The sequence below is a fragment of the Trachemys scripta genome, chromosome 6 (assembly GCF_013100865.1).
Source record: "Trachemys scripta elegans isolate TJP31775 chromosome 6, CAS_Tse_1.0, whole genome shotgun sequence".
NCBI lineage: Eukaryota > Metazoa > Chordata > Testudines > Emydidae > Trachemys > Trachemys scripta.
In genome coordinates, this window is record NC_048303.1 from 70,721,429 (window position 1) to 70,749,046 (window position 27,618).

Here is a 27,618-nt window from a genome sequence, read left to right on the forward strand (position 1 = left end):
ATGTGATGTGTGCCGTATAGGACCAATGACACAGTCATGATAATCTTGTTTAATCATGTGTAAACTGAAAGTATCAAGTATTTTATGTGAATGCATGGATATAGATATTAAAGAACCCCACAAGTTACTCAAGAAGAAAATTACTGAACCCAGATACCTTTTTAAAGAGTTCAGTTTGTTAATTACCTTTCTAAACAAAAAAAAAAAAAAATAGAAAACACTACAGCATGAGCATCTTTTTAATCCATTTTAGCATTACAGAAGAAAAACTTTTAGTCTAAAAATAAATTTTGTCTTTTATCAAATCATTTGAACATTTTTTAAAACAGAAAACTAATGAAACACTAACTGCTTTCTAATATTTTGACAACAGATGGAATTTGTAAGATGTTAGAATGCAATGGGCATAAAGTCCTGCAGGTAACAAATCATGTCATGTTCTTCCTGGACCAACTTTATCTTGAAATTTGAAAGCTTTCTAGAATACATTCTTCTACAAAGAGAAAATAAAAATAAGAGGGCTCAGAAATACCTTAAAAAAAAAAAAAAAGTAAATATGTAGTTTTCGCAATCACACAATCACATATAACTTTTGTATCCAACATCTTCTACTGGAAACGTTGTCAGTTTACAATATTTTATGGAATTACATCTTTTTTCACCAAAATTTGATATCAACGTCATCAGCATATGTACTACAATGTCACCAATTCCCCATTCAGTGGAATGTAGAGGGCAGACTGTATTTATACAGCAACATTTAAAAGTGCAAAGCTGACAAAGGGAGAAAAACAAACATTAAAAGAAAATACACTGTATTAAATACATTTTTAAAAGTTCACTTCTCTGTTAGACTGCTGTTTTAAACTCCCAAGAATCTTTTGGTAATTAACAAATGAAGAGTGGATAACCATGAAAGTAAATAATAAAAATGCAAAATAAACTTACTTTAATTAAAATTTCTTACAGAAATTAGGTGACAGCTCTTCAAGCTCTCTCACAATAAAAAGATTTAAGAATTTGTGTAGTATCTTTTCTTGAGATAACTGTCATATATTAAAATATAACTTCCAAGTTTGATCCCCGTTGGCCTGAAGACAAGATTGCTAAATTCTGAAAATGTTTGTTAATGCACATAATTTTGTTTAAAAAGCTATACAGTATCACCAAAAATATAAAAATCTGAAAATAAACTCACAACTGATCAACCTGCATGACACTTTCATGTAACAAAATATTGAAATTAAACAATAACAATTCAGTATACAGAACCAATCAAAATTCTGTTTACAAGAATAATAGCTTAAGGGCCATCTTTACATGCACAATGTTATATCTGCAAATAATTCTGCTTGAATTTTGGGGTCCATAATAAATTGGAGGCAAAAGTGATAGTTATACCACTTTTCGCACACACAAATCAGATATTACTTGCACCTGTGATTAATTTAAAACCCAATTATTTGAAGGTGCAAAATTAGGCCTACAAAAAAAAAAAAAAAAGATACTGGTTTGAGGCCTACCTGAAAATTAGGCTCTAAATGTCTTTGTGCCCAGAAAAGATTAATGAAAAAGGTGCTCAGAAAGAATAGAAGACGTGAAGAAATATTATTTGAGAATATATTCTGCTTGGTTTTCAAGAAAGGACTGCAGCAACAGAATTGGTTTTTAAAATAGAGGAAGAAGATAAAACAGCTTTAATCAAATTAAGTGTTAGCTCTTTGTAAAATGGCAATGAACAAAAAAATGTGATCAGCTTTGATGTAACTTCACGTGACAACTGTATAGCAACTAGATGCCCATCCCAGTTAAACTAAAAACGACAAAATCCTCAAAGAAAGTAAAATTTTAGGATTCTAGTAACTGAAGCATAACAAATAACTTCATTTTTTTTTCATTTTTAAAATAACTGTTGCATAGTGATCTACTAGTATGGTACAGACAGTACTGCAGACTTGACTGCAACAGACATCCACTTGTCCAACATTAGGGCTTGATCCTACAAACATTACTCACTTAAGTAATACTTACTCATGGGAGTAGCCCCACATCAATGAGATTATTCACATCAATAAAAATCTCTCATAAAAACACTGGAAAATTTGACCCTTATGCAGGATTGAAAAAAACCTTCAATTCACATACTGTACTGTACTGAAGTACTTCATGTAGGATTATAACTCAATTAAGTAGACTATTTCTTTGATCCACTAAGACTTCAATTGTTTGTGAATTTAGAGTATTAACACAGATTTTCCTCTGTTCTCCAGAACTTGAACTTACATTTTGTGAATAGAAATATTTAACCCTTCTGTTAGGGAAAATAACCATCACGGTGTAAACTGAAGGATGCACTGCTGTCCCACTGAATCTGAAACAAGGTAAACTGAAACAATAGCAGCAAGTGGAAACATCCTCCATTCTAGTCAATGTGGTGTTAACCCACAGAGCTTAATTACTACTTAAACAGGAATTCTTGCCTGTTTCACTAGAGAATGTGCTTCTACAGTAAGGGTGTCTACATTAGTCTTTCTGCTCCTAATGTCTCATTGTCGCTATCACCAGTTCAGCTGTACCAGTGTTAGCCGCAGACATGGGATTTATCTAAATAGCATCTAGACTAAAGAAAAGGTCATGGTTAGCCAACATCTTAGCTAGACCTGACATAAACTTGATCTCTTAATATAGACAAATCCACAGTTGTTAAAACACTGGTGACCACTTAAGAGTCCAGTGGGAGCAGCAGTCATAAATTATGGGAAAAATACCCTAGACTAGATAAGGCCTAAGAATAGGCCTTATCTAGTGCACTGCTGGCACTTATAGTGGAACCACTAGTCAGGACAGGGATCAGGCACTTTTACTACCACGGTTTCATAAAGCAGGTTTTCACTGTGGTAAAGCCCTAATATCACTAGTTTTCGTCATGAAAACCTGCTTCATGATGCAAATAAAAATATCTGATCCTTGTCTTCACTAGTGCTTCCACTGCTGGCAGCAACACTGCAGTGCCACGATTGCTGAAAAAAAGAGAATCATTTCGCCACAAGATTTGATGCATCTGCAAACATATTTTTACAGTCTGGCTAGACTACTCAATTCTGAAAGGGTTTCAACAGACACTTCTGCAGGAATACATGTAAATTCCAAAATCAAAGGGATTAAACAAGATGTGGTATACTGCATATACTCTTTGGGCCAAATTCTACAGACAAGGGGAGTTTTGCCCAAGTATGGAGTGCAGAACCTGGTCTACAATTCAGATAAAAGCTTAGCTCCATCTTCATTTCCATATTTTCTTTTTTATTAAAATCTGAACAAAATATATTGGCCTATCTCAGCCAAGCAAAACCCTTGAAAACTGCAGACAGGCTCTAAGTAAGTATGACTGCACAATAACATGGATATAAATCCATAACAAGTTAACAGACTAGTAAAATAATAAACGCCTCACAAAACTAAAACAAAAATGCCCACATCACATTTCCTTATGTTCAGATTAACTAACTAATATAGGAATTTATAGTTATACCCTATTGTAATTACTGATTAAAATTAAAATGCTGAGAAGTAATTCAATATTCTTCCAAATACTGGATCCTTACCCTTACCACAATCTACTTAAACAGACTGTCTGTTCTTCAGTACTGAGAAAAAGCTTCCCCAAAGTAAATCTATCCAGTCTTAATGAGGATCATACACTGACTCTAGAGACAACATAGCTCTAAATTATTCACTGCAGTTTTCCTCCCCTCCACAGGGGGTTATCAGTTGAACAAAGACACCTGGCCTAGTATAACAACAGAACTAAACATGCTGCCTATTACTGTAGTTGGCATTATTGACAGGAAGCCTCCTGAATACAAAGGGTTTAAAAGGTCTATTACCATATGGATGGCTATTTGGAACAATCCAATATCAAACTGTGTTTGTTAGCTATAAAAAAATTAATTCCATAGTACTGTGTGTGCAGTCTTTCTAGATTTTAACATTATTCACTAAGAGTTCCATTCTCCTGAGCTTGCGTTTATTCTTTGGCATGGGTTTGTCATATAAACCATTTTTAAGAAGATGCTCCTTGCTGTGATGGATCTGGGCACCATGCTGAAGTTGGAAAGAGCACAAAGCTTGAAGAGGGCGGAGTATAGTCTGTGAAAAACAAAACAAACCAAAAAAGCTTTTAAATATGTCTAGGAGATATCATTTCATCCAGGCTTTATGTGTAGGGATCATCATTAAAATATAAAATTTTACCAAGTTTTATCATGCAGTGGAATGTAAGATACTAAAGGGCCTAAATATACCTCTGTGATCTGTATACAGACGTCGCCCTTCACACGCAGCTCTCCCCACATACAGAAAGTGGAAGACAGATGTCTCTGGACATTGTGAGCCCTATCCTCGGGTCCCATGATACATCTGGGATAAGGGACAAGCCAAGGAAGGTACGGGCAGGCCATGAGGGATGCACTTGTCCCCCTTCTCTGGAGATTCCTCTGGATATGTAATAGAGCTACATCTGGCTCAGATATAAGGGAGCATGACTGTTAATCTACTGCAATATGCCAATCCTACCAGCAAATTTGGGGCCGTAAATTTTGTGTCCTAAGTGTCCCTAATTTGTTGCAGAGGGACCAGAATAGCTCTGCATAGAGTGGGGACCAGGATGCAAAGATGGGCTTTAAAGCAACCTTTACAAAAACCTCCTGAACTACGCCTGTGCAGATGAGCCACATTTGGCCCAGTACTGCTCGCTGCCTCTTAGATCTCTCTTGAAATGCTCATTACCATTAATATTTTACAGTTCCAGCAACAAAAGACTGAGAACATTGAGGACATTTTAGTGTCTTGACAGAGTCTTCCATCATAGACCAGTGGGATCAAAACTTGCAATGCAAAGGCTAATGTCTGATTGGTATTCTTTGACCTAATAGAATAAACAAACTCAAGAGCTGTCACGACCCAAATTTCTCCAAGGGCAATTGACAGTTTTAAGTTGATTAGTAGAAAGAAGCAACACAGTGGGTCACATTTTCTCGCTAAAGGACTATTCCAGGTCAATGGGGCAGGCTTAGAAAAGCATTTTATCTTCCAGCTAGCTGTGAGGGCAGCTCAGGTCATCTCTGCATTTCTGCAAAAGCTAGACCGATTTCCATGTAGGAGTATTAATTGTTTGTCTGGAATTGGATCAGCACTGTCTTCTGAGAGTTAAAGTTCACAAGTGCTGTGCTTTGACTGTAGGAAAACATTTTAAACCTATTTAAAAATATTTATCTATTTAAAAATAAAACAAAGATAATTGCTTAGTTTGACTCCAATAACCTTTCTGTAGCTACTAAATGCTACTACATATAAGGACATGGAAAAAGAGTTGCATCTGACCAGTTAGAAAACTTCTAGTGTCTACTTCACTCCAACAGTTTTAACAGGACATATTGGCATGAGAATGACTTAATTCAGGCCCCAGTTCAGCAATATACATAAGCCTATATCCCATGTACTTAAAGTAAGTCACATGTTTAAATATCTTGGCTGAATCAGGACCTATGACACACAGGTGCCCCTATTTCCTTCCATTTAGACACAGGTCATGGAAATATTTCTCTCTCCTAGGTGGTAAATTACAACAAATTTTTTTTTAACAAATTCTATTTGCTATACTATATTTTTCTTCTTGAATTAGTAATTTTTAAAGGATAGAAACGGTGTATTGATTCAGTCCTGATCTCAGATACAGAAAACTAGCATTAACACACATTTTTTAAAATGAATTACGGTGCTTCCACAGTGGATGGTTTTACAAGATAAACGGCAATGCATGTCTGATTATCTGAGACTAGGCTTGAGTTGCGTGTGTTTCACAGTATGTACCCCCATCAACAATAAGTTGCTAAGTTTTCTGACTCTGAAAAGTATTTCAAGACAATGAAACCATGCAAGCTTTGGGGGTAAAAATAAACAAAAACCCCTTGACCATTCAACTGAAAGTAAATTGAAGTTGTGCTCCTCCTATTATGTAGAGAACTATGCAGTATATGTGCAGGTCAATTCAGTAAAATACCCCAATTTAAATATTTCTGTCACAGATTTGTTCTCAAATAAAGGGATACATCTTTATTTTCTGAAATATATTTAAGGCATAAGGTTTACAAGATCAAAAGATCCTGTCAACGTCAACTGTTTTCAGCTATCATTAAAAAACGAAACAGAGTGCAAAGCACAAAGCTTTGAAGATCCAGCTTAAAATTTTGGTTCCACATGCTAATTACCATGTCATTTACTGCTGATGAATCACTGATTATCTAAATAATCATCAAGTTTTTTGGATCCATGAAAATTAGATAAAAGACTGAAATCGCTGCAAATTTTACTAGCATTTTCATTTGCTACAAAATATCAAATCTTAATCTTCTAGACTGAAAGCAGCATGGGTGAGACAGAATAAATATGTAAATTCTACACATAAAAAACACCAGTACCATGGATTGTTACCTTCCTGGCAGTTTGACCCAGTACTTAGAATCTAGTAGATTTTGAAAAAATTACAGAATTAGAAGTATCTGAAGAAAAGTATTTACAAAAATTCAATACAACATGCTATATTAGTGTAAGTTAGCACACTACAAATGCTGTTTGTACAGCTTAGGGGGAATATTTAAGTATTGCAGTCAGGAATGCCAAGTGAGTTACCTCAAACAGCAAGGTAGTTGGAGAAGTGCATACATTTCTAACACATAATGTTCTGTTTGCCGCGCTGTATTTAAAAATGCAATACATTTTCTATTTCTTAATTTTGGGCAAATTCTGAACTCTTATCTATTTTGATATTTGTTTTATACTCAAAACTGAAGCATCTGAGTACCTTACAAAGAGATGTAAATTCAAGTGATGGAGAGACAAATGTAGATTTACTCTTCTCATCTTGTTTCAGAAAAGAGGGAGAAAAAAAAGGAGTGAGAAACAGAAGTATGGGATGAGAAAGTAAATGTAAGGGGAATGAGGAGGAGAGGGAATAGGAGCTGATGAGAATAAAAGGACAGTCTGAGTGAATGAGTGAGGAGTAGTACACAGGAGGAGTGCAAGATGAATGAGGAGAGGGCAAGCAAAAAAAAATACAGAAGGGATTGAGAGAGGAGAAAGAATGAGGACAGTTTGAATTTAGGGGAGATCCCAGGATGATGGGTTTGGTACAAAAAACAGAAGACAGCAGAACAGAAGAGAAGTGGGAGTCAAAAAGAGAGAGTAGATGTGAGGGAGGGTGAGTTCATAAGGGGGGTGCTAATAATAATTAAGCTTGTGTTAAGTCAGTCAATATGTTACTACAGAGAGAGAGAGAGAAGAATGATCCAGAAAGCTACTGTCACACCACTAGTCTGCATTCAACCTTCAAGCTGGTAAGGCAGATACCCTATATAGAAGTTGATGTTATGACACTAGCTGGTACTTTGAAACATTTCCCTCTGCCCACCACTTCCTTCCAAAAGTCTTGCCCAGGTTTATCTTCAGCCAACTCCTCATTGTAAAAGAGCATAATTCAATTACGGTGATAGCTGTAAAATAGTGTAGTTAGCAGTCAGTGCAAAGAATGTAAGTATCATGAACAAACTGTTAGCATTTAAGACCATGGTGTTTGACAGGGATGTTCTATAAGATGAGGGAGAGAATGGAACCTTGTGGAAGTCCACAGTAGACAGCTGCAGTAATGGGTATGCAAGTGTCAGTTAGTAAAACCTGAGTATGGTCTGCAAAGAAGGAACAGAATAATATCAGCAGACAGCTGCTTGCTTACCCCTGCTAGGTCTCTGAAATGAACCAACCAGCAGCATCTCATGATCTCATTCAGGTCTTTGGGTAACGAATGTGTAAGGTGCTCAAGATAAATATGGTACTATTATCTAACTAACTTGGCTTTCACACTACTGTTCCATTAACAAAGTCAATTATTTAAAATTAATTACATACCTCCTGAATACCATCATTTTTTTCCATGATGGCAAGGGCAATAGCTGCACATTCAAGTGTAGAAAGGCAGGTGTTTGTTGGCTGGGTACGAATTACATATTGACTTGAAATGCTTGTTTTCAATTGCACCTGAAAAAAACAAACACACACATACCCAACTTAAAGAAATCAATTACTATGATACAGCAAGTTTTTTTCTTTCTATTTTTTTAATAATCACCTGCCTTCCTACCTCACTACTGTCTTGTTCCCTGTTAGCCAATTGTCATAGGCTATACATATCTTCACATATGAATGAAGCTGCTGAAGAATAATCATAGACATTAGCCATGTAGGGGCCAAATCCTAAACTCTTCACAAAACTAGCACCAGTGACCTCAGTGGGTTTATAAATAGAGGAGGATTTGGACTGAGTTGGAATAAACATGTGAGCACTATATACGGTTGATCCTACAAGCCCTTTTTTCTTCATTTCTTTCATTAATGTTTCATTTGAATTTGTAGTGACCTGGCTTTTTATGCCAACATAATGTTATTGATGAAAAGGTGATTGCCATGAATCACTGAAGGAAGTACAATCAGAAAAGTCATAGACTTCTTAGACTATTACAATAGGTTCCCATCCAGTACTTTGGGAGTCTATTCCATGAATTAAAAATCATAACATGAATATTAACAAAGTATCACATAAATGTAGCTATCTCAACCCATGCCTTTCTCAAGAAGTAAGAAAAAAAGATGAACTCTATAGCATGCCCAGAAGGTTAACAAATCTGGGCTCTGGCAGACCAAAGGGGAGAAGCAAATTCCCAAAATTAGGACCCCTCACAAAGAAAGAACTGCAGCTAGAGTGCCTCTGCCGAGCTGAACTGTGGCAGCATGTAATGGTGAGAGAGGTGATCATGACTTGGTAAAACATGTTGTACCTTACGGACCTACTGAAGGCTTAGTGATGGGCAAACCTCTCTGAACCTTTTGATTGTTGACCTCTGACCTAATCTTATGACCTATGACTCTGTCTCATGGATGATTTTATGCTAACTAGAGCTAAAATTACATTATAAGAGTATAAGATGATTGAGATATATTGCTTTTTTTAGCTTGGAATATGCAAGGGGGGTAAATAGGTGAACGTAAGTAAATTGGTCATTAAGCTTGCTGTAGTAAAGGCCTGGTATATTAGATTAAGGCTTTGTTGGAGTAGTTATGTTAAAAGCTGGGATTTGTAGCACAGTGTAGTCCTAAGGAGATAGCTCCAGGTCAGATATTTTGCACTCTCAACTTGAGAGACGAGTGAGTCACCTCAAACAAGTACAGTTTACCACAGGATTCGTCAAGAAGGGAGTTTTGGGGGGCTTCAGCAATTAGGTTGCTATGCAGTATCTAAGCAGTTAGACTGCATGTACCTATAGGAATTATTAAGAAATAAGTGATGTAACTCATGAATATTAATGCTTGATACATAATCATGGGCACCCCAAAGGCCACATATGGACAGGGACAGCTATTGACCCTATTATAATCAGTGTAAAGGTTCAAATTTGGTATATATTCATATTATTACCATAAGAAAGGGCATAATACTACAACCAGTTCCCATTTCTTCATGTTCACTGGGTCCCCAAGACACACAAACTGAATCAGGACCTCTCTTGTGATGGGCTCCACTTACTTTCCCTTCCATCTCTGTTTGCAATGGTCTCCATAAGTTGTAAGTATGCATGATGCAAGATTGTGAGAAGGAACGCAGGAAACCACTTTAATGTACTTATTTTTCTAACCATTTTGTATATTGATGCTTGCCTATGATTTCAATTACAGTTGTCTGTAATAAACAAAGCTTCTGTGTGTGTTTCACCAAATTCTATCTTTTCAATTACTTTTAAGTAGCCGCCTAAGAAAGAACCTGTTATCTGTGACAAGTGCATGTTGTACCCCGATACGTAACCTTACAGGTATAATAACTGTTCAGGCTACATGATTCTTTTTCCATTCCAATCCGACTAGAATCCTCCAGGGGCCAGATACTGCAATTGGATCCATTGGTTTGTCTCTACATTGCAGCTTGGAGGTGAACAGTCTTGCACTTGCTCTGTTCAAGCTAGCACACTAAAAATAGCAGAATGGAAATTGTGGCATAGATAGTGGCTTGGACTAGCCACCCAAGTCCAAGCTCATCTGACCCCCAGGGTCCGAGCTGCTGTAACATCCACACTGCTATTCTTAACATACTAGCTTGAATAGAGTTAGCACAAGTCTGTCTACTATGCTGGGAATCATACCTCCCAGCCATATGCCATATTCACAGCATAAAGTCAAGGTAAAACATTAAGGATTTAAAAATATTCAATACTCTGAACAAAATTATTTTGTTCTAAATTACTTATGTGAGAAATTCTATCTTGTAATTTCTTATTTTTATATTGCTAAGAGCATGGGTGGAATTTTACAAACAGGTAAGAAGGTAGGGTCCCTGCCTTGAAGAGTTAAAAATCTAAATAGGCAAATATACAAAACTAGGAAAAAGGACGGAATATAATGAAAAGCAATGGGATTAAGTAGTGATGTTTAGCATGGATCATGTTAATATTCAAGTCAATATTTTAAGGGATTTTCAATTAATCTGGCCTAGATTTTTCAATAGTGACTGATAATTCTGCAGCCCAACTTCATACACTTTAACGGTCCTTATTTCCAGAAGTGCTAAGTGTCAATTCTCTGAATATCAGGTGAAAATTTCAGCTTTTAAGTATTTCAAACTGTACACTAAAAAGCAGAGGCACCTAAAATCACTAGTCCTTTTTGAAAATGCAACATTTAGGTCTCATGTTTTTATGTGTTAAAACAACCTAATGTTGTAACGGTCAAATACCTGAGTTCCTTTGAGTTCTTACTACAAAATAAAGAAGTATTGAAGTAATCTATAAACTTTAGAATGGAGGGCCTGACCCTGAGAGATGCTGAGTATTTTGCCACTGCCATTACAATGGCCATTCAGACTTACTGCAACTGATAAACAAAGATAACATATATAATATACAGATTGTAAAACTGCATTTTTTAGCATTCCATTTTGTTCTTTACTTTTGAAAAAAAAATGCTAACATGCAATTTCCATTTCCACAATTTTTTCCCCAAAACAAGAACAGAGTACGCAGAAAGTCTAAGTCCTATTTTACATTCTATATATAATCACATATTCTTTCTTTTAAAATTAAATGTAATACATGCATACAAGACTTATTCCATATATGGGCATGTTGTACTCCGTCATTAAGACTGTATTTACCCTGTTTAAGTATTATTTGTTATGTTTTAGAAAGACAAATTAGAAACCAAATTAATTCATATAATTTATTAGGCTACTTTGGTTAAAAATTGATTTACTGACTTAAAGCATATTTGAAACTGATTTATTGGTTCTGCCTAAAGTGATAACCACTCGTGATATCACACGAGTAAAACATTTTCTAAGAAAGATAAATGTCATTCAACCATTAGACCGTCTGTTTTATCAGTTCCAAAAGCTTTTATTGCTTTTATAAACAGCTGTTGAGAAATGACAGATTTCATAGCATTAGCCTCTGTGTGAGAATTCAGACATTATTCATTTACTCTTATAATTTCCATATAATTTTCTCTTATGAGTTAACTTGTTTTGTAACCTCAGTTGTAGGGTTTAACATAAATAATCTGTTCCTTTCCCAAATCCTTGAGGAAACACTGTGTTCATTTTCTTAGTACAATAAACCCTACAAAATGACTAGGCATGGGAGGCCAATTCCTATTATTTCCTAATTCCTAAGGTCTGGTTAAGGAACACATTTCTTAGCTCACTTCAGAGTATCACTAGATTGAAATTTCTATTCAGTACATTGGTTGCCAATGGCTTCTTACCCACTTCTCCTGGTCCCTTCCTCTTTGTCATCATCATCACCATTCCCTTCCCTTGCCCTCCTAACCTGGGGTCACTATCCTCTTCCCCGTCCTTACCCTGTTCTTTATCCTAGTCCCTTCTCCAAAGTACTTCCAGATTCCTCACTTACGAGGGATCTATAAGAAAGGAGGCTCCAAACAGTTCTGGAGTTTTGATGACTGAGGCCATCAGCTCTCAATGTGCTAATAAGTGCAATCACCTCAGGAGCCAAACTGAGGCAAGGAGAATGAATGGATATGCTGGCAGGAACAAAGAATAATGATATTCTTCAATATAATTTGAAGAACCTACAAAATACTGAGTTGATTTGGATTGGAGGGAAGGTAGGGGTTTAAGGAATAAAGCTATTTTAGAAGAGTCCGTCTGGTTTCCCTAAGGAACATGGATTTTGGTATTATCTGGTACATTTCAAAGGCAAAAACATATATTCTTCAGAAATGTCTTTAAGCTCCTGGCTATGGTGTTCTAGCAGTATCTAGAGAGAAATCCATCCCAAAAAGGCAAGGAATTCCCAACACCCATTTCAATTCAGACAAAGGTATTTTGCATTATGTAAACAGTATATTTCTATCTTTATATCACAGTAACAATTGACATCAGTTTTCTATTAAAGACTTTTTAAAATGAAATTTTTTATATCTGTCTCTATTTTGCTCCTTCTCTTTTCCTGCTTCATATATATTAGTGCACTTTTCTTTTGTCATTTTCAATGTCTGTCTGTATATGTGCCTGTCTGTCTCGTTCCACTGTGGATGATCTCTTTTTTCCTTCCTCCTCATGCTCCACTATGTTTGCCATTCACTCTCCCTCTAGAACCTGTGCATTCACCAAAATCCTTCTTCTTCCCTCTTCCTAGCCTCTTCCTCATTCTTCATTCCTGGAGGTCTTGGTCCATGTCTAGGGCTCCTATGAGCTATGGTAACACAAATAATAAAATAAGAACTCCCTCCACATCTCACCCAGTCTCCACATATTTTATCCACTTACCCCACAAATTCAACGAGAGAGCCCTGCAAGTCCATTCAGCACCCCAACTTTTCACTTAGGCTCTCAAAATACAAACCTCCATTCATACTCACTTTCCAAGATATGTACAACTCCCACATTCACGCCCCAAATACGACAACCAGTCAATTCCCATAATGTATTCAATCCCCATCCAATGCACCTTCTCTCAACAAAAGCTGGGATTGAGGAAAGGACTCAGTAGGCTGGCACACCATCAGGACCCTTCTCATCTCCTGGGGGAATGACAGAGGCTTCAGTTGTAGATTTTTCTTCTTCAGACAGCTTGACCTCCCCTTTGGAAACTTATCTCCCTCCCTCTCCTCTAAAGCTATCTATATGTTCCTTACCCACTGTCCACAGTGGCTTCTTGGGCCAGAAAATGAAGAATTAAGTACGTGTTTCTGTTTTTGGAGAAAATCAGGGTTGGGCAGTAAGATCCTTTCTTGTCCTCCCCCACGCAAGAATTATTGACCAGTGTGCCTCCCCCCATTTAGCCTTGTGGGGGAAAAGTCAAGGGAATCTGACGTGGAAGTGGCTCACGGAATCGGACGTGGAAGTGACTCACATACTACAAGGTATTTCTGCACAGCAGTGGCTTCTAAAGAGCCACCTACTGCTTTCCCTGCAAGTAGCATAAACCCACTCACAAGAGTGTTTTTTACAAAGCACGTCTGCATATGGGTGGGGGACCTTCATCATGGTAATAAATGCTTATGTTATTTCTAAGGTTGATTACTGCAGCATTTTAATGGGATGTTTTGTATATTTAAACAGGTCTGGAATCAACAATTGTTAATGGAACATTAGGACATACTGTAGAATATAAATCTAAAGGGACACAAAAATGGACCTCTCGAATATGTACTTTATATGCTTATATATTTGCAGAGGGGGAATGTGGGGAGGAAAAGGTTTATAGTTATTTTCTGCAAATTTAATGTCATCTTTACTTGAAACATCTTCATTTTCTGTTACTATTCATCACATTTTTGCAAACGGATCAGCCCAACGTATGACTGATTCCTTAACTAATGCATTCATATTACAATTTCATAGTTAGCCAGAAAGTGATATTGTACATTTAGTGGCTGATTATCCCAAAAAGCTGATTATTTCATGTCTGCAAAATCAGTACCTAAGTGCCAGTCTCTGTCTTCGTATTTCATCTGTCTTCACAAAAGGGGCTCCTGCCTAATGGCTCATTAACAGATTATGTTTTCTATTACACTATACCAGTAGCTCATTATCATACATTAAACAAGAATTCTATATGGTATGACAGCCAGATTTACACTGGGGTGAAGGACATAAAATGAACTGCATATTCTAGGGCAAATGCAGACCCTCCACTCCTACTCCCACAGCAGTAGATCCTGGTGAGATTTTAGAGGAACACGTCACCTGTCTGGTTTCAGTGGGAACACTTCACCTGCCTGGCCTAGAGATGAATTGCTACTGTTTATTCCTCTAGCCCATGGTAAGGCCATGCTAAGGGCATGCAAGGCTACTTTAGCCATGGGGGTGAAACAGCCTCTGCAGAACTGCTCCACTAGCTTGAAGGAATGGTGCTTCCACACTTTTCCCTTTGCACATCTCATAAAAGATTAGCCCAGCTACACATGCTAAGTGCTGAGATGAGAGTTAGTAGTCTTTGTGCATTATCTGTCCCAAATCAGAATATTCTGTTGTCATAGCTTGTTTATTCCACCTTGAATTCTAGAAAGGAACACATGAAAGCAACCACCAATAGGACACTTCACAACAGAAGTCATGGCATTTTGCATCCACTTTCCCATAAAATAGTGAAGATATAGTGATACAGTAATTACTATATCATATCTTTCACCCTGAAGAGTCTCAAAACAATTTACAAACCAGACACATATATTCGAATAACTTCAGTCATCACTGAAATACAAAAGTCTCTGAATTGAAAAAAAAGAAGTCATTTAACAGCACTCAGCAAAAGTTTAAGGAAGGAAATACAAGAGTATAAGGAAGGAAATTAAGAATACCTCAACCAGTTCAAGCTGGAGGGGAAAGTTAGATAAGCCAAATGCAATTACTCATTGCAAATTGGCTGGGACACTGGAGTTAGCATTTCTTCTCCTACATTAAGTGCCACCAAAAATTTTGGGCTTGAGTTTCAAGACATCAGAAGTCTAAGGCTGCATGCAATCAAGTATCTAATTTCCATGTACAACTGTGTAGAAGGCCTAGGGCTTCCAAGGTCTTGAAAGACATAATAACAAGTTTTATGTTGGTTTAATGTCTCATATGTAAGCTGGCTCCTGTACCAACACAGTGCCCTGTCGGTACATGGTGAAGCACTGGCTCATTGCTCCATTTACGGAGGACTTGTGTGGGAGTTATGGGAATGGTTTAGTATCTCTCAGGACCCGGCCCCTCAGGCACTAACACCACCTCTTGCAGCAACCTAGACTTTCCTTGGAGATCTCGCATTCAAACAGCAACCCAGGCCATCCTGTTTAGCTTTTGAGAACTGATGGGAGTACAAGTTTGGCATAATATGACTATAGGCCAATCATACTACAATAACACAATGTGACTGAAATTCATCCTAGTTATGAATAGTAGAATTTATTAGGACTAGAGAGATTGTATAGAATATTATTGTACATAAATGTCCCCATCCCTCCCTTCCATCTTAATGTCCCACCTCTTCTCAACATCTTCTGTTCTCATGAAACTCTTACCTCCCTCACTGCTCTTGAAGGCTCAGCAAAATTCTTCAACCAAAACTATTTTTTCACCTAAAAATGCAGGTTTGGATTGATCCAAACATTTTGTGAATTTGTGTTGATTCTGGTGAACAGTTTTGGTCAAAATGAAAATGAAAAACAACATCTAAATGAACAGTTTCAACATTAATGAAATGAGACATTTTGATTTTTCAAGCTAGGATTACAGATCAAAACTGCCCAGCCTTGCCCGACTTCCAGCAGCTGATGTCTCCACTCTGCCTGCAGGACTCGCTCAGCAGCAGACTTAAGACCTGCTGCAAGGAGAGGGAGGTGGGCTGTGGTGAGTGCCCGCATGGAGGAGCCAGCAGGCACAAAAGTGTTGTGTGTGCACCATGTGAAACATTTCTGGGGGCACCCCAGAGCCTGGTAGTTAGAGCACTTCACTTAAGAGTGGGCAAGCCTGGGTTCCATCTCCTGCTCAAGAGCAGGGATTTGAACCTGGATCTTCCACATCCTAAGAGAATGAACTAACCACTGGTCTAAAGATTATAAGGGGGATCCAGCACCAGTGGCTGTTCCTCTGGCTATGAATTGTGAATCTAGCCCTTCACTTCCCTTAAAAAAAAAATTAAAATACCTGAAACAATTTCCCCAACTTTATTGATACGCCCAAAATTCTGAAAAAAATAGTTTTGTTCAACTTGAACTATTTTTTTTATTTTTCAGAACTGAAAAATTATTTATGCATCCAGCTCTACTCTTCTCTCATTAGTTCTAACCTCAAAACAAAATGTAAGCTCATCCAAAAATATATTTAGAAATACAATGCATCCTTCAAGATAAGAACGCAGCATGACCATCTGGTTAGTAACCTTGTCCCACTGTCTACCGATCTTTCACACTGTTTATGCCTCATACTTGTTTTGTTTTTGCTATAATTAGATTGTACGCTTCTCAGACCAAGGAAAGTGCCTTTGATAGGTTCTGTGAGAAGCCTAGCACGTTTCTGGATGTTCATTTTTTAGAAATAATAGTAACCCAAAAAAGATAAGTCCAGTTTGCGACAAGGTATCCTTCATCTGCGTTGGGCTATGTCTACACTGCGCACCTTACAGCGGCACAGCTGTGCCGCTACAACCGTACCGCTCTAAGGTATGCAGTGTAGCCGCTCTTTGTCAGGAGGAGAGAGCTCTCCTGCTGAAAAAATAAAACCACCACCACCGAGGGGCAGTAGCTTTGTTGGCAGGAAAGCATCTCCCACTGACAAAGCACTGTCCACACTGGCACTTTTCGTCTGTAAAACTTTTGTCGGTCAGGGTGTTTTTTCACACCCCTGGCTGACAAAAGTGCAGTGCAGACATAGCCTTAGAGTGAATTCAAGGTTCAGAACCTTTAGTAGTCATTCTTTTTACCTGCAGCAGTGGTTGGTATCATTTATAGGTTTAATTATTGAACTAGTATTAAATGCTGAATTAATATTAAAACCAGGAAAATACGAGCTAGATTATTCCTGGTCCTTGGAAGGGTGTGCAGGGGAGGGGACTAGCAGGAAATTTAAACACACAACCCCCTTGCAGACTTATCTCAAAGGCTAGGAACAATTGCAGTTTATGTGCTTGGGGGGAAAATGCAGGAAATACTTTTTTTCTACCACTGGCGCAAAAACCATCCCCAAAAGAGAGTCAGCCAGACAGGGAATGGGAATATATGGCTCACAATATTAAGAGTTTACACATTTACCTTTTGCCTAAAAGGCTAACAGTGTCTGTTTTCTACTATATTTCTTTTCATATTCTAAAATGCAAAAATCTCATAACCTTGCAGCTAAATAAAGTTCCATGAGCTACCTTCGTGACAGAGAAAAAACCCAGAGCAAAGTAAACCCCAGCACGCTATTGAAATTTACATCAAGAACATAAATAAGTTAGCTCTCTCAGACATCCTGGCTTTAATTTAAAGTGACATTTTAAGAGCTCTCTGTTTTCAAATTCTGTAGGGAATAACTGTCACGCAACTGTCATAAATGCAAAGTCAAAAAACTAAATGGATGTCACAAAAACCTTTCCCCTTTCCTTCACGTTTTGCAGATTGCACGTATGTATGTATCCATGCTACCTTTGTGCATTCTGCCATATGTAAATTGCTGACACAAATTTACTATAAATTGCAGCCTGCACATTCCCAAGCCACACTAACAACTCTCAGCTAAACCTCAGGGAAAACATCTCATTCAATTTCCATTTAGCTGACATCCTTTTTCTGTATTTTCCCCACACAATTTCTTTTACTACAAGATGCCTCTCTGTTTTGTAGTCTCCTTTTTTTCCTCTTCCTAAGCAACCTATTGCTTTAGGCCTACACAGTGGCATTCAGCCACAGGCCTGAGTTGAGTATGATGCAGAGCTGCACCACCCAGGAGGAGCATAGGGAGGGATTCTATCTCAGAGTTGCACTGGAGGGTAGGGAGGGAAAAAGTCATCTGTGGAAACCTTTTAAAGGGTGTAGCCTACTATTCTCTCCCCAACAGGATCAACCTCCGAGGACCAGTGTACGGTAGTGGCAAGACATAGTTCTGCCTACTCCCTGCTCTTTTTCATCCCTATGTAACTGGGAGAAACTCCGTAATAACCCCCATGTTTTCCTGGGCGAAGGGTGGACAACTCTCACTAGCTCTTGCAGAGATCATCCGAGAGCAGGGAGGCTCCTTAATCTCTCTCTCTCTTATAGCTATGTAAATGGGACGTCCAGGATATCTGTTCAGTGATCAGATTTATGGCATCACAATTTGCTAGCAATGACTCTGATATAGTTAACAATCAGATTTATGAGAATGCATTCTCAAATGATTTTCCAGGTATTTTCAGGAGTACTCTTGTCCATAACCAACAATTAATGAGACAGATTTTACCATCCACATTAATGTGGAGTATTTTTTAGTCCACAAGTAGTCCAATTGAAATCAGTTGGCTACTCACTAGATAAGGTATTGCTCAACATGAGCAAGGGTGGCAGAATATAACCCTAAGCAACCATGTAGTCTCTTTCTTTCATTACCGTGCACAATTGTTGGTTTTAAAAGCTTCATCTCTACGTTTAGTTCCCTCTCTACGATGGCACAATAGAGAATTTGAATGAAGGTAAAATGAACTATCCTATAATTTCATGGATTCACATATAAAGGATATTACTTCTTTTTTTAAACCAACAGCTTGCTGCGTTTTCTGAAAAAAATGCTTTTGAATATTTTAGAAAATTTTGGTCTTGCTTTTAGATTATTTTCTGTGTGAGAATAACTAAAGATGCACTATTGTGATGTGCACAGGATTTGTCTACTTCGTGTCACTGGGGCCCAACTGTATTTGAAAACAAAACGTGTGGAAAAATGGAACTACAGTATACAGACCCCCCACCACCACACACACACACTTACTTATGTAGTCTGACTCAGAAGCTTTTCCAAAAGTTTAATTTTGATGATCCCTGAAAATACAGTGTGGATGCAAACACACATGCATACCCCAAACCGTGAGGCTTCTAAGTACTATGAAGTTGTTTCAAACTATTAGTCCTTTTTCAACCTGACTACCCTAATCTGTTGAACACAAGTTCTTATCTGAGAGTTGAACAAGTGAATATGCGTCTATAGAAAGTCATTCCCTTTAAAGAAATCATACAGGCAAACAACTTTTTTGTCCTTAAAATGCGTTCTCTATCGCTCTACATTCCCAGGGACTACAACGTTATATGACTTTCTCTGTCCGTTCAAGACAAAATTGTGATAAAATAAAAATCCAGTTTAAACAAAATAATCATACATTGGGTTTTATTTATATTGGTAGAAATACTTAAACAGGCAAAACTCCCATTTATTTCAACAATAGTTTTGCGTGTGTAAAGACTGCAGAATTTGGCCCATAAACAGGAATCCTGTATTTTGTAAGATAAACTATACTAGAAAACCTGCTTACAAAAAAGGAGATATATCCAGATTTAAAATAACTATTAAAGCAAAAATCAACACACCCAAAAAGAAAACAAGTTTGCTATTTTTAGATACTAAAAGATATGAATATTGGTAAGATTTGAGGTTCCAGAACAGGAGCATGCTGTATAGACTATAGTATAGACTATTGATGTACTGCTTACTACCAGGTGTACTGGTTACTTCTATGAGGAAGGTCATTGACATCAAAAAGATTCCTCATAGTAGTAAACACTACTCTTAGTAGAAAGTGTTTGCAGGATTAGGCCCTAGTAACTATCCTAGTCCAAATGTGACCCTCTCTTTCATACAGTACAGGATGAAGGATATATATTAAAGAGTTCTTAGTGACTCCCTACATGCTCCTTCTGCTTGTTAAATCAATTTACTGCTGGCTACTTTTCTATGTATCTAGGCATTTATAGAGCACTCATCACCACCACTGTCATCATAGTTCTTATCAAGAACTAAATCTTGTGAAGTATTGAGCACCCTTAACTCCTTTTGGTTTCATCATGAGCTGAGGGTACTCAGCACCTCAGAAGAGGCTCGCAATACCTTCTAAGATCAGGCATGAAACAGCTTTATTTTTACTCTCAATTCTTCTTTCTCCCAATAATGGTGATACTCATACATCACAATTTCAGCCATTTAGCGTTTTATGAATATACTGAAAGGTTATTTTTTTACCTCCAGGATAATCAAAAAGCCTTAAGGCTGAGCTTGTATAATGGTCTCTGACTGAGGAAAAAGTAAAGCAACCTAATGGAAGAAAACTAACACCGCCTTCGCAATGAATTCAGAATCTACAACGGATATCCTTATTTGTCATATCAGTAAGTAGCCTTCATTGACTTTACAGAGCAGAGTTATGACATTCAAAATTTATTTTATCTGGAAGGTGATTTAAGAATAGAAAAATTGAGTACCTCAAAGGTGGACTCTACCATCTTAGACAGCATCATGATAAATATTCCATAATAACATTACTTAAAATTGGAATATTTGGTCATATTTTCCTAATATGTCTAAAGTCTGTAGAGCGTTTGCTTGACTCGGACTAATTATTCATGATTGCTTTTGATAGTATTTTGTGTGTTGGCTCCCTTGCCTCCCCAACCCCATCAACATATTTTTCATTCTCACGGTTGCATGTAATGAGTGAGGGTGGAAGAGAAGGAAGCTAACACTTCAAGCATGAGCCCTTTCCCTTCATGTTTGCCATAAAAATATTAAAAGATATTTGCATGGTGGTATGAAAATGTAAGAACTAGTTAGGTGTTCAGGCCAGTGACTTAGGAACATGTATGCATGCTTACCAGGAAATTTCCTTTGATCAATTAGTAAAGCCCACTGAACTGGCCCACCTTGAGCAAATTATACGAGAAGAATAAATATGTACAAAAAGAATATAATTGTTTCTTGATACCTTAGATCTAGAGCAGGCATATGTTCAACTTACTATAGAATTATTTCAAGTTTCTGCAGTTAAACTGGCTGAAAATCCAGATCTGTGGATGTAACCTAAAATGGTTGCCTCTTCAGTGGCAGAAGCCTAGGCTGCTGACAGGGGCTGATAAGTCTGCATCTGCCTCCAATGCCTCAAACAGGCTGAAGATTAAGTGCTAGAATCTATGGACATTGCTTCACTGAAGAAAGGACCAGGGACATAGCCATGGGTGGGCCATGGCCAACCCACTTAGCATTCAGGCCCACCCAAATCTGAGCAGAGGTATAGTGCTGCCACAGTGGCCCAGAGCGTTACTTGGACACCTGAAATCCAGGATGGAGCTATGCACCCACCCTTCAGAAACCTACATTCTGGCAGCTCTGCCTTGCCATTTTCTGAGCCGCCCCATGCACGTGCCCAGCTCGGCAGGTGAAGCCCTTTGTCTGGGGGCAGCAGGACTAGGAAGAGGGCATAGCGTTGGGGGAGAAACTGAGCTAGCACAGTCGGTCATTGCCTGTCCACCCGAAAGTCGGGGTCCACCCAAAATTTCCACTTCTAGCTCTGCCACTGGGAAGGACCCTGCACTATGAATCAACAGATGACTCCAATTCACTGTGTGACTTTAGATAAGTCACTTTGCTTCTGTGAGCCCCAACTTCTTCATCTGTAAAACAGGGATAATAATATTTACCCCGTTTTGTGAGGTCCTTTAAGAGCTATGGAAGAAAAACACTACATATACCAAGTACTGTTATTAAAGATGGAAGACTGAAATGATTATGAGAAAGCTAGAGTAGGACTAATAAGGAAGAAAACAAAAACTGTGAATGGAAAATTCAGTGCTTACACAGTCATATAACAAAATGTAACAAAATTTACTTTGCTTGTTTTTTATCCACTGATTTTTTCTTACACTTCTGTACGAAGATTATTACAAACAGGAGAAACAATAGAAAATTAAGGCCTTGTCTTCACTACAACAAAAAAGGTGTATTCTTAACTCAAGTTAGCTAACTTCAAGTAAAATCCTAGTGAAGACAAGGCAGGCTGCAGGATTCATAAGAGTTAGCAGGTCTAGTTTATGCCTTCAGGTAGGCCTAAGCTTGAACTTGACCTGCTAACTAATGTGAAAACTGCAGTCTGCCTCATCTTCACTAGGATTTTACCTCAAGTTAGTTAACTTGAGATAAGAATGCCCCGTTCCCCTTTTTTTAAAGTAAAGACGATGCCTAAGAGTAGACCAGATTTTATTGTGCTTAGACTCAGTTACAAACCCAGGCATAGGCAATCTGAAATTCAGCTAGAGTATAGTCTCAGTCTTGAACAGATTTTGTTGGGTTTTGGCTACAATGGTGGAAGAAGTTTAATAAAAGACAGCATGTTGTGGAAAAATAATTATATTTTAAAGTTTGTTATGGAATGCATACTTAACACCCAGTAAAATAAAATGAACATCCATTTTCAGTGAAATATCTTTTCATGCATTACAGTTTATGTATTAACAGAAAGAAAAGCTCTTGAAATGGCTCCTGTATTACCTCTTGCTCCGCTTACATTTCGAAAATGAATGTCAGGCAACAGATCAATATTTTATGTAGCTCTATTCTTTTAATAATTAATGCAGGAGGAAAGTGCTGCAAGAAAATTCAGTCAGTGAGCAGAATAAGGATCTAGAGAACAGGGTCATGAAATGAAGAAAGAAAATTTAATTACACATATTGTCACAGCTATTTAACTTTAATTACCTGTAAATATGAGAAGCCTGGAAAACACCAGAAGGAAAATTAAATAGCTCAATGTCAAAAAGTAGTATCTGTGCATAGAGACTGTTCTTTGGAACACACTAATTACTTTTGCTTTCACTAGTTTTCATTATTTGTTATTGCTAGTGAGTACTTCCTTTTAAAATGGAAAAAGAAATGGAAGGAGCTTTGGAGGGGAACATTCAGAAAAAATATGTATAATGTGATTTTAAAAAACACCTTCATTTAACTAGACAGTTTAAAATTCGAAGTATTTGCTTATTATGGACACAAACTCAAGTAGACATTCAGAAATCCAAGAGCAGCATGGACATACTACTATTAACCTTGTTATTGTCAACAAAACATTCCAACAACAGGACAGGCACATTCAAAAATATGAAATTCAACTGAGGAGTTAAAAAATAATTATGAAAAGAATGGCAAAGCAGTAAAGGTAAGTTAATAAAGATTTTGCCATGCACCCAAGGCATAAGATCACATATGTTTCTGACATCTGGCAAATTACCCGAGACCTTTCAGTCAAAGCAAAAGTCACTAAGTAGAAGCAATAAACACTGCTGACCAGAAATGAGATGAATCAAACAAAACAAACCAATGTTATTCAAATTATCCTAACTTGCTGAAGGACAGTTTCTCCTGCTGACCATCAAGTTTCACAATTTACTGAAAATAAAGAAAGACTCGCCTAAAGAGGATTCTCTTAGCACCCCCAAATACAGAGTAACTCCCAGTTACTTTAATTTGAGTTCTTTACATAGAGCACTTACTGGATCAATTTGTTCTGTCCAGGACCAAAAGGTTTTGCTTAATGCTTCAGTTGTAATAATACACAAGCTACAGGCTGAACATAAGCACAAACACTTTAGAAAATGAGGAATATATAGGTCTCTAATTTTCTGTAATCAAAACTGCACATTTGCTGGTATTTGAATGAATAGCATGAGGAAATTATAAGCTACTTATTCAATTAATGAACATGTACTTATGGTTTGCAAAAACACCTCATAGTTTTTAATACACCAATATAAACAAAGTCACAAGTTTAGACACTTATTCAAAGTTCTCAAAGACTTCTCTAGTCTAAATAATTTGTTGGGCTCTTTTTGGAGATTTCCCATAGATCTTAGAATTGGGAAAGATCTTCATATAGGTCCAAATCCTCAGCCGCTTCCAGGCAAGCAGTGTGTGAAAGCCAGAGAAAGTGAGGTGTTTTTCTGCTGAATGTGTTTGTGCGCACGGAATGGTGATGCAGAGAGCACATTCAGGGGATCTTCACACTCTGTGTTGCCCTGTGCTGTTGGGTGAAATTTAAGAGTGCACAATTAGTGGTGCCATGGCTACACAAATTTCCAGTTAAATGTCCATGCACATGACAGAGAGAGAAAAAACACAGTGGCTATGAAGAACTGCTGCAGACCATGGAGTTCAACAGGTGGATCTGTATAGTCATGGATCCACTGTCCACAATAAGCTCTGGACCCTCCCCTCAAACTCCTCCCTTTCCATCTCACCTCTGACCCCAGAAGCATTCCTTTGGGCATAGCCTAGTTACTCAGGCAGTACAGAGAATTTGGTCCACTGTATTTTGATACTTCTAGCAGAAACCAGAAACTTCACAGGTATATGAAAATGGAAAAAATAAAAAATAAAACCTGTACTATTTTGAACCTCAGGAAAAATTTGTATCAGGTAGGATTTAAGTTTTGGTTGAACTTTGGGTCAGATCTTATTTAATCCTCACTGATCTTCATGGAGTCTACCTGCCTGTTTAGCTCTCGTCACCATGAATGCTCACCTCCAGTTGTGCAGGAGGAAGGGAAGCCCAAACCAGCAGAACTAGGTATGGAGATGGAGGAGGAGACGGCATGCAGTAGTGCCACTGCTTCCCACACAGTCTTAGATCATTGATCTACATATGAACAGAGAAAGGCATAAACCATATATTCTAGTTATGCGTGTGTAACCCAGACACCTTCTGGGTATGGTGTTCTGTCCCATCTAGTGGCAACAAGACCACTTATAGAGCAATTAATGAGTCTGCTCTACAGCCTTAGATAACAAACAAGTGGCTTTTAGCTCATGCGGTAGATGTTCCTGCACTAAGCTCCAGAGGTCCCAGACTGGTGTCTGTCAGTGTTAGACATGCTGATGTGCTGCTCCTTTGCAAAGGATCAACATAAGAAAGGAGACTATGCTACTACATACTAATGAGGGTTCTGGATCTCACTATCTTGCTCACTATCGTTTTTTTGTTTTTGGGGGGGAGGGGGTTGTACCAACTACCATGACTTTCTGGAGTGTCCTTCCATGTGTGTCCAACTAGCACTTTGCAACATGCTCATCATTATGCCATCTCTGTCTGTTAAAATAGAGGGGGGTATCGAGGTGTCTTGAGCAGTTATCAGAAAAATGGAGATAATGTGGTTGGCGCAACTGCTGTGCCAGAAAAGACATTCTTGTAATCTTTAGACAATTCTTCCAGAAACTTCTTGTTACAGTTTCTCTTAGTACTATAAGCCTGAAAATGACAATTGTCCAAATATAGTTTTGTTATAGTAAGGCTCTTGAAGAAATAATAATCTTATAATACCCAACGCTTTTACTTATGGGGACCAGTCCTGTACTTTAAGGCAAAATGAAACTGGACTCCAATGTAGGTTTTGTCTGTGTATGCATGGCAGTACTGGATCTGTAGTATTTGTGTTTTACCAGCTTTACTGTATATGCCATTATGGTCACTTCATCAATATATAGAGAAGAGATAACGAAAAAGTACACGTTGGATACTAAACCATTACTGCACTCCCCACAGTGATATTTCAGTCACCCATTTACAACAAAATTTGCTCCCCTGAGCGAAACCAGAGTAAAAAGCCTTTTGTGCAAGGTGGTTCATGGGGAGAAGAAAGAGGGAATAAAACACTATCCTTCCTGCTAACTTCTCTTCAGCTGTAGACCAGCAGTCAATTTTGACTGATGGATTCGAGCTCAAGGCTCTACTGAACATACCTTCATACTTCCAGTGGTAAATCCCCTCAACCTTCCTTTGTGCTGGGGTAGATGGGTACACATCTATGCAATTTCACAGTACATTTCTACAGCATGACAGGACTGCACACCACCCATGAGCGCTTTTCAAAATCTATGCCCTTTCTCTGCAATGGAGCCACACTGATTCTACTGGGTTCAGGGTCTTTTATGAACTTCATTTAGTCAATAACAGGTACTTGTGTCATGTTTCTCTGGGCATGGAGACAAGGTCCCTGTGCTTACACGTAGCTGTTGAAAAGAAGAAACAGCTGGAGCAGACTAATCCCTTTATAACCTTGTCTCCAAATGTTCAGTGCTGAAGGAAGGCATTTGCATAGTACCAATTGGAACAGCTGTCCAGAAGGTTGCTGAAACTCAGTGGCACTGAGGAACACAATATGAAGAAACTAACTTAAGAAGAAACTTGTCACAATATGGCAATATGAAGAAACTAACTTAAAAGTTTCTCTCTTTGTCATTGATATCAAAGATTTCTGAGAGCATTATGCTTACAAGACAAACATGCAAGCCATACTTTTCTGCATTAGACAAGATCAGATCACCAGATTATCTGCAAGTGTTTTGGTAGCACAGGAGGTGGGTAGTTAGGGATTTTATATATTTGCCAATTTCTTGTTTTAATAACAATCAATGAACCTTACATTTATAAAGGACCTTTCATCTAGAAGTACCTTAAAATATCTATGAAGTGTAGTAAGTGACTGTACTAAAAACCTGGTTATACAAATATTGTATATGGTACAGGATTGGATTCAACTTCATCCATTAGTAAAGTACATCCACATCTGGAGAATGCACTATTAAACAGCTGCTATGTGGCCCTACAGAACCATGTAAATGAAGAATACCATATACAACTGCAACTAAAGGAGAAATTTAGTTTAGCAAAACGTAATCACCCAAGATGGAATTTGGCAAGGACCTTGGAGTAAACACTCCATTTCTTATGGAAAAGGATCATGCAAGTTTTTAAAATGACAAGTGGTGAGCAGTTCAGTGTAACACTATACCTCCAGTAGTAGAGAGTAGAAATTGATTTTGTTGCAACTCAGAGAGAAGACTATGACTCACTGAAATACCAGATCAGTTCTTGAAGAAGCTTGGGATGTGTGAAACACAAAGAGAACCAAGTACTGAACCAGAGCAAACTTGCTTGGCTTGTGATACCTGCCAATATTACAACTTGAGGGTATATGGCAGTGAAGTGGAGTACAATGTAAATGTTCTAACAACCTAAGCCTCCATGACAAAAAAACTACAAAAACATTAAAAACCAAGAACATTTGATATTATTAATTACATTTGTTACCATATTTCTATTAACTATAGCTAAAAATTTTATGATGGTATGATGTTTCAAATTATCAAAATATAGAACACACATATTCTGGATATACATTTAAATATGTAATTATATATTGTGCACTTAGCTTAATATTAACTGCCTATAATGCAACAGATCAGCTCCAAGTTATAAATTTCAATATCTTTCATAACCGTAATCTACTTCAGTTCCCAACACTGAAAGTGTCATTTATAATTGATGAGATACTGTAATCACATGGAGTGAAGTTCAGCCTCTCAGTTAAACCAGAGCAGGAATTCGCAATGGATTGTACCTTTCCCATGAAAGCTTATGCTGAAATAAATTTGTTAGTCTCTAAGGTGCCACAAGTACTCCTGTTCTTTTTTCTGGTGCATTGTGACACTATCTGGCATCACATTAAGTTTACATTAAAGAGATTCAAAATAAAAGA

The 27,618-nt window shown here is 37.7% G+C and overlaps 1 protein-coding gene across 4 annotated transcripts in view; it reads right to left on the reverse strand.

Annotated features, from left to right (window-relative positions):
• Window positions 1–221: 221 nt before the first annotated feature.
• Window positions 222–27,618, reverse strand: part of DTWD2 (DTW domain containing 2) — a 187,690-nt gene continuing 160,293 nt past the window's right edge. For 2 of the 4 annotated variants that reach the window (XM_034773752.1, XM_034773751.1), the window contains exons 5-6: window positions 7,963–8,091; window positions 222–4,149 (exon numbers count right to left, since the gene is read on the reverse strand). In XM_034773752.1, coding sequence (XP_034629643.1) covers window positions 3,979–4,149; window positions 7,963–8,091 — 300 coding nt within the window. In that variant the 3' untranslated portion in view covers window positions 222–3,978. Of the gene's footprint in view, window positions 4,150–7,962; window positions 8,092–22,249; window positions 24,105–24,605; window positions 24,720–27,618 lie in introns of those variants that run through there. The other 2 variants (XM_034773750.1, XM_034773753.1) reach the window with 2 other exon arrangements.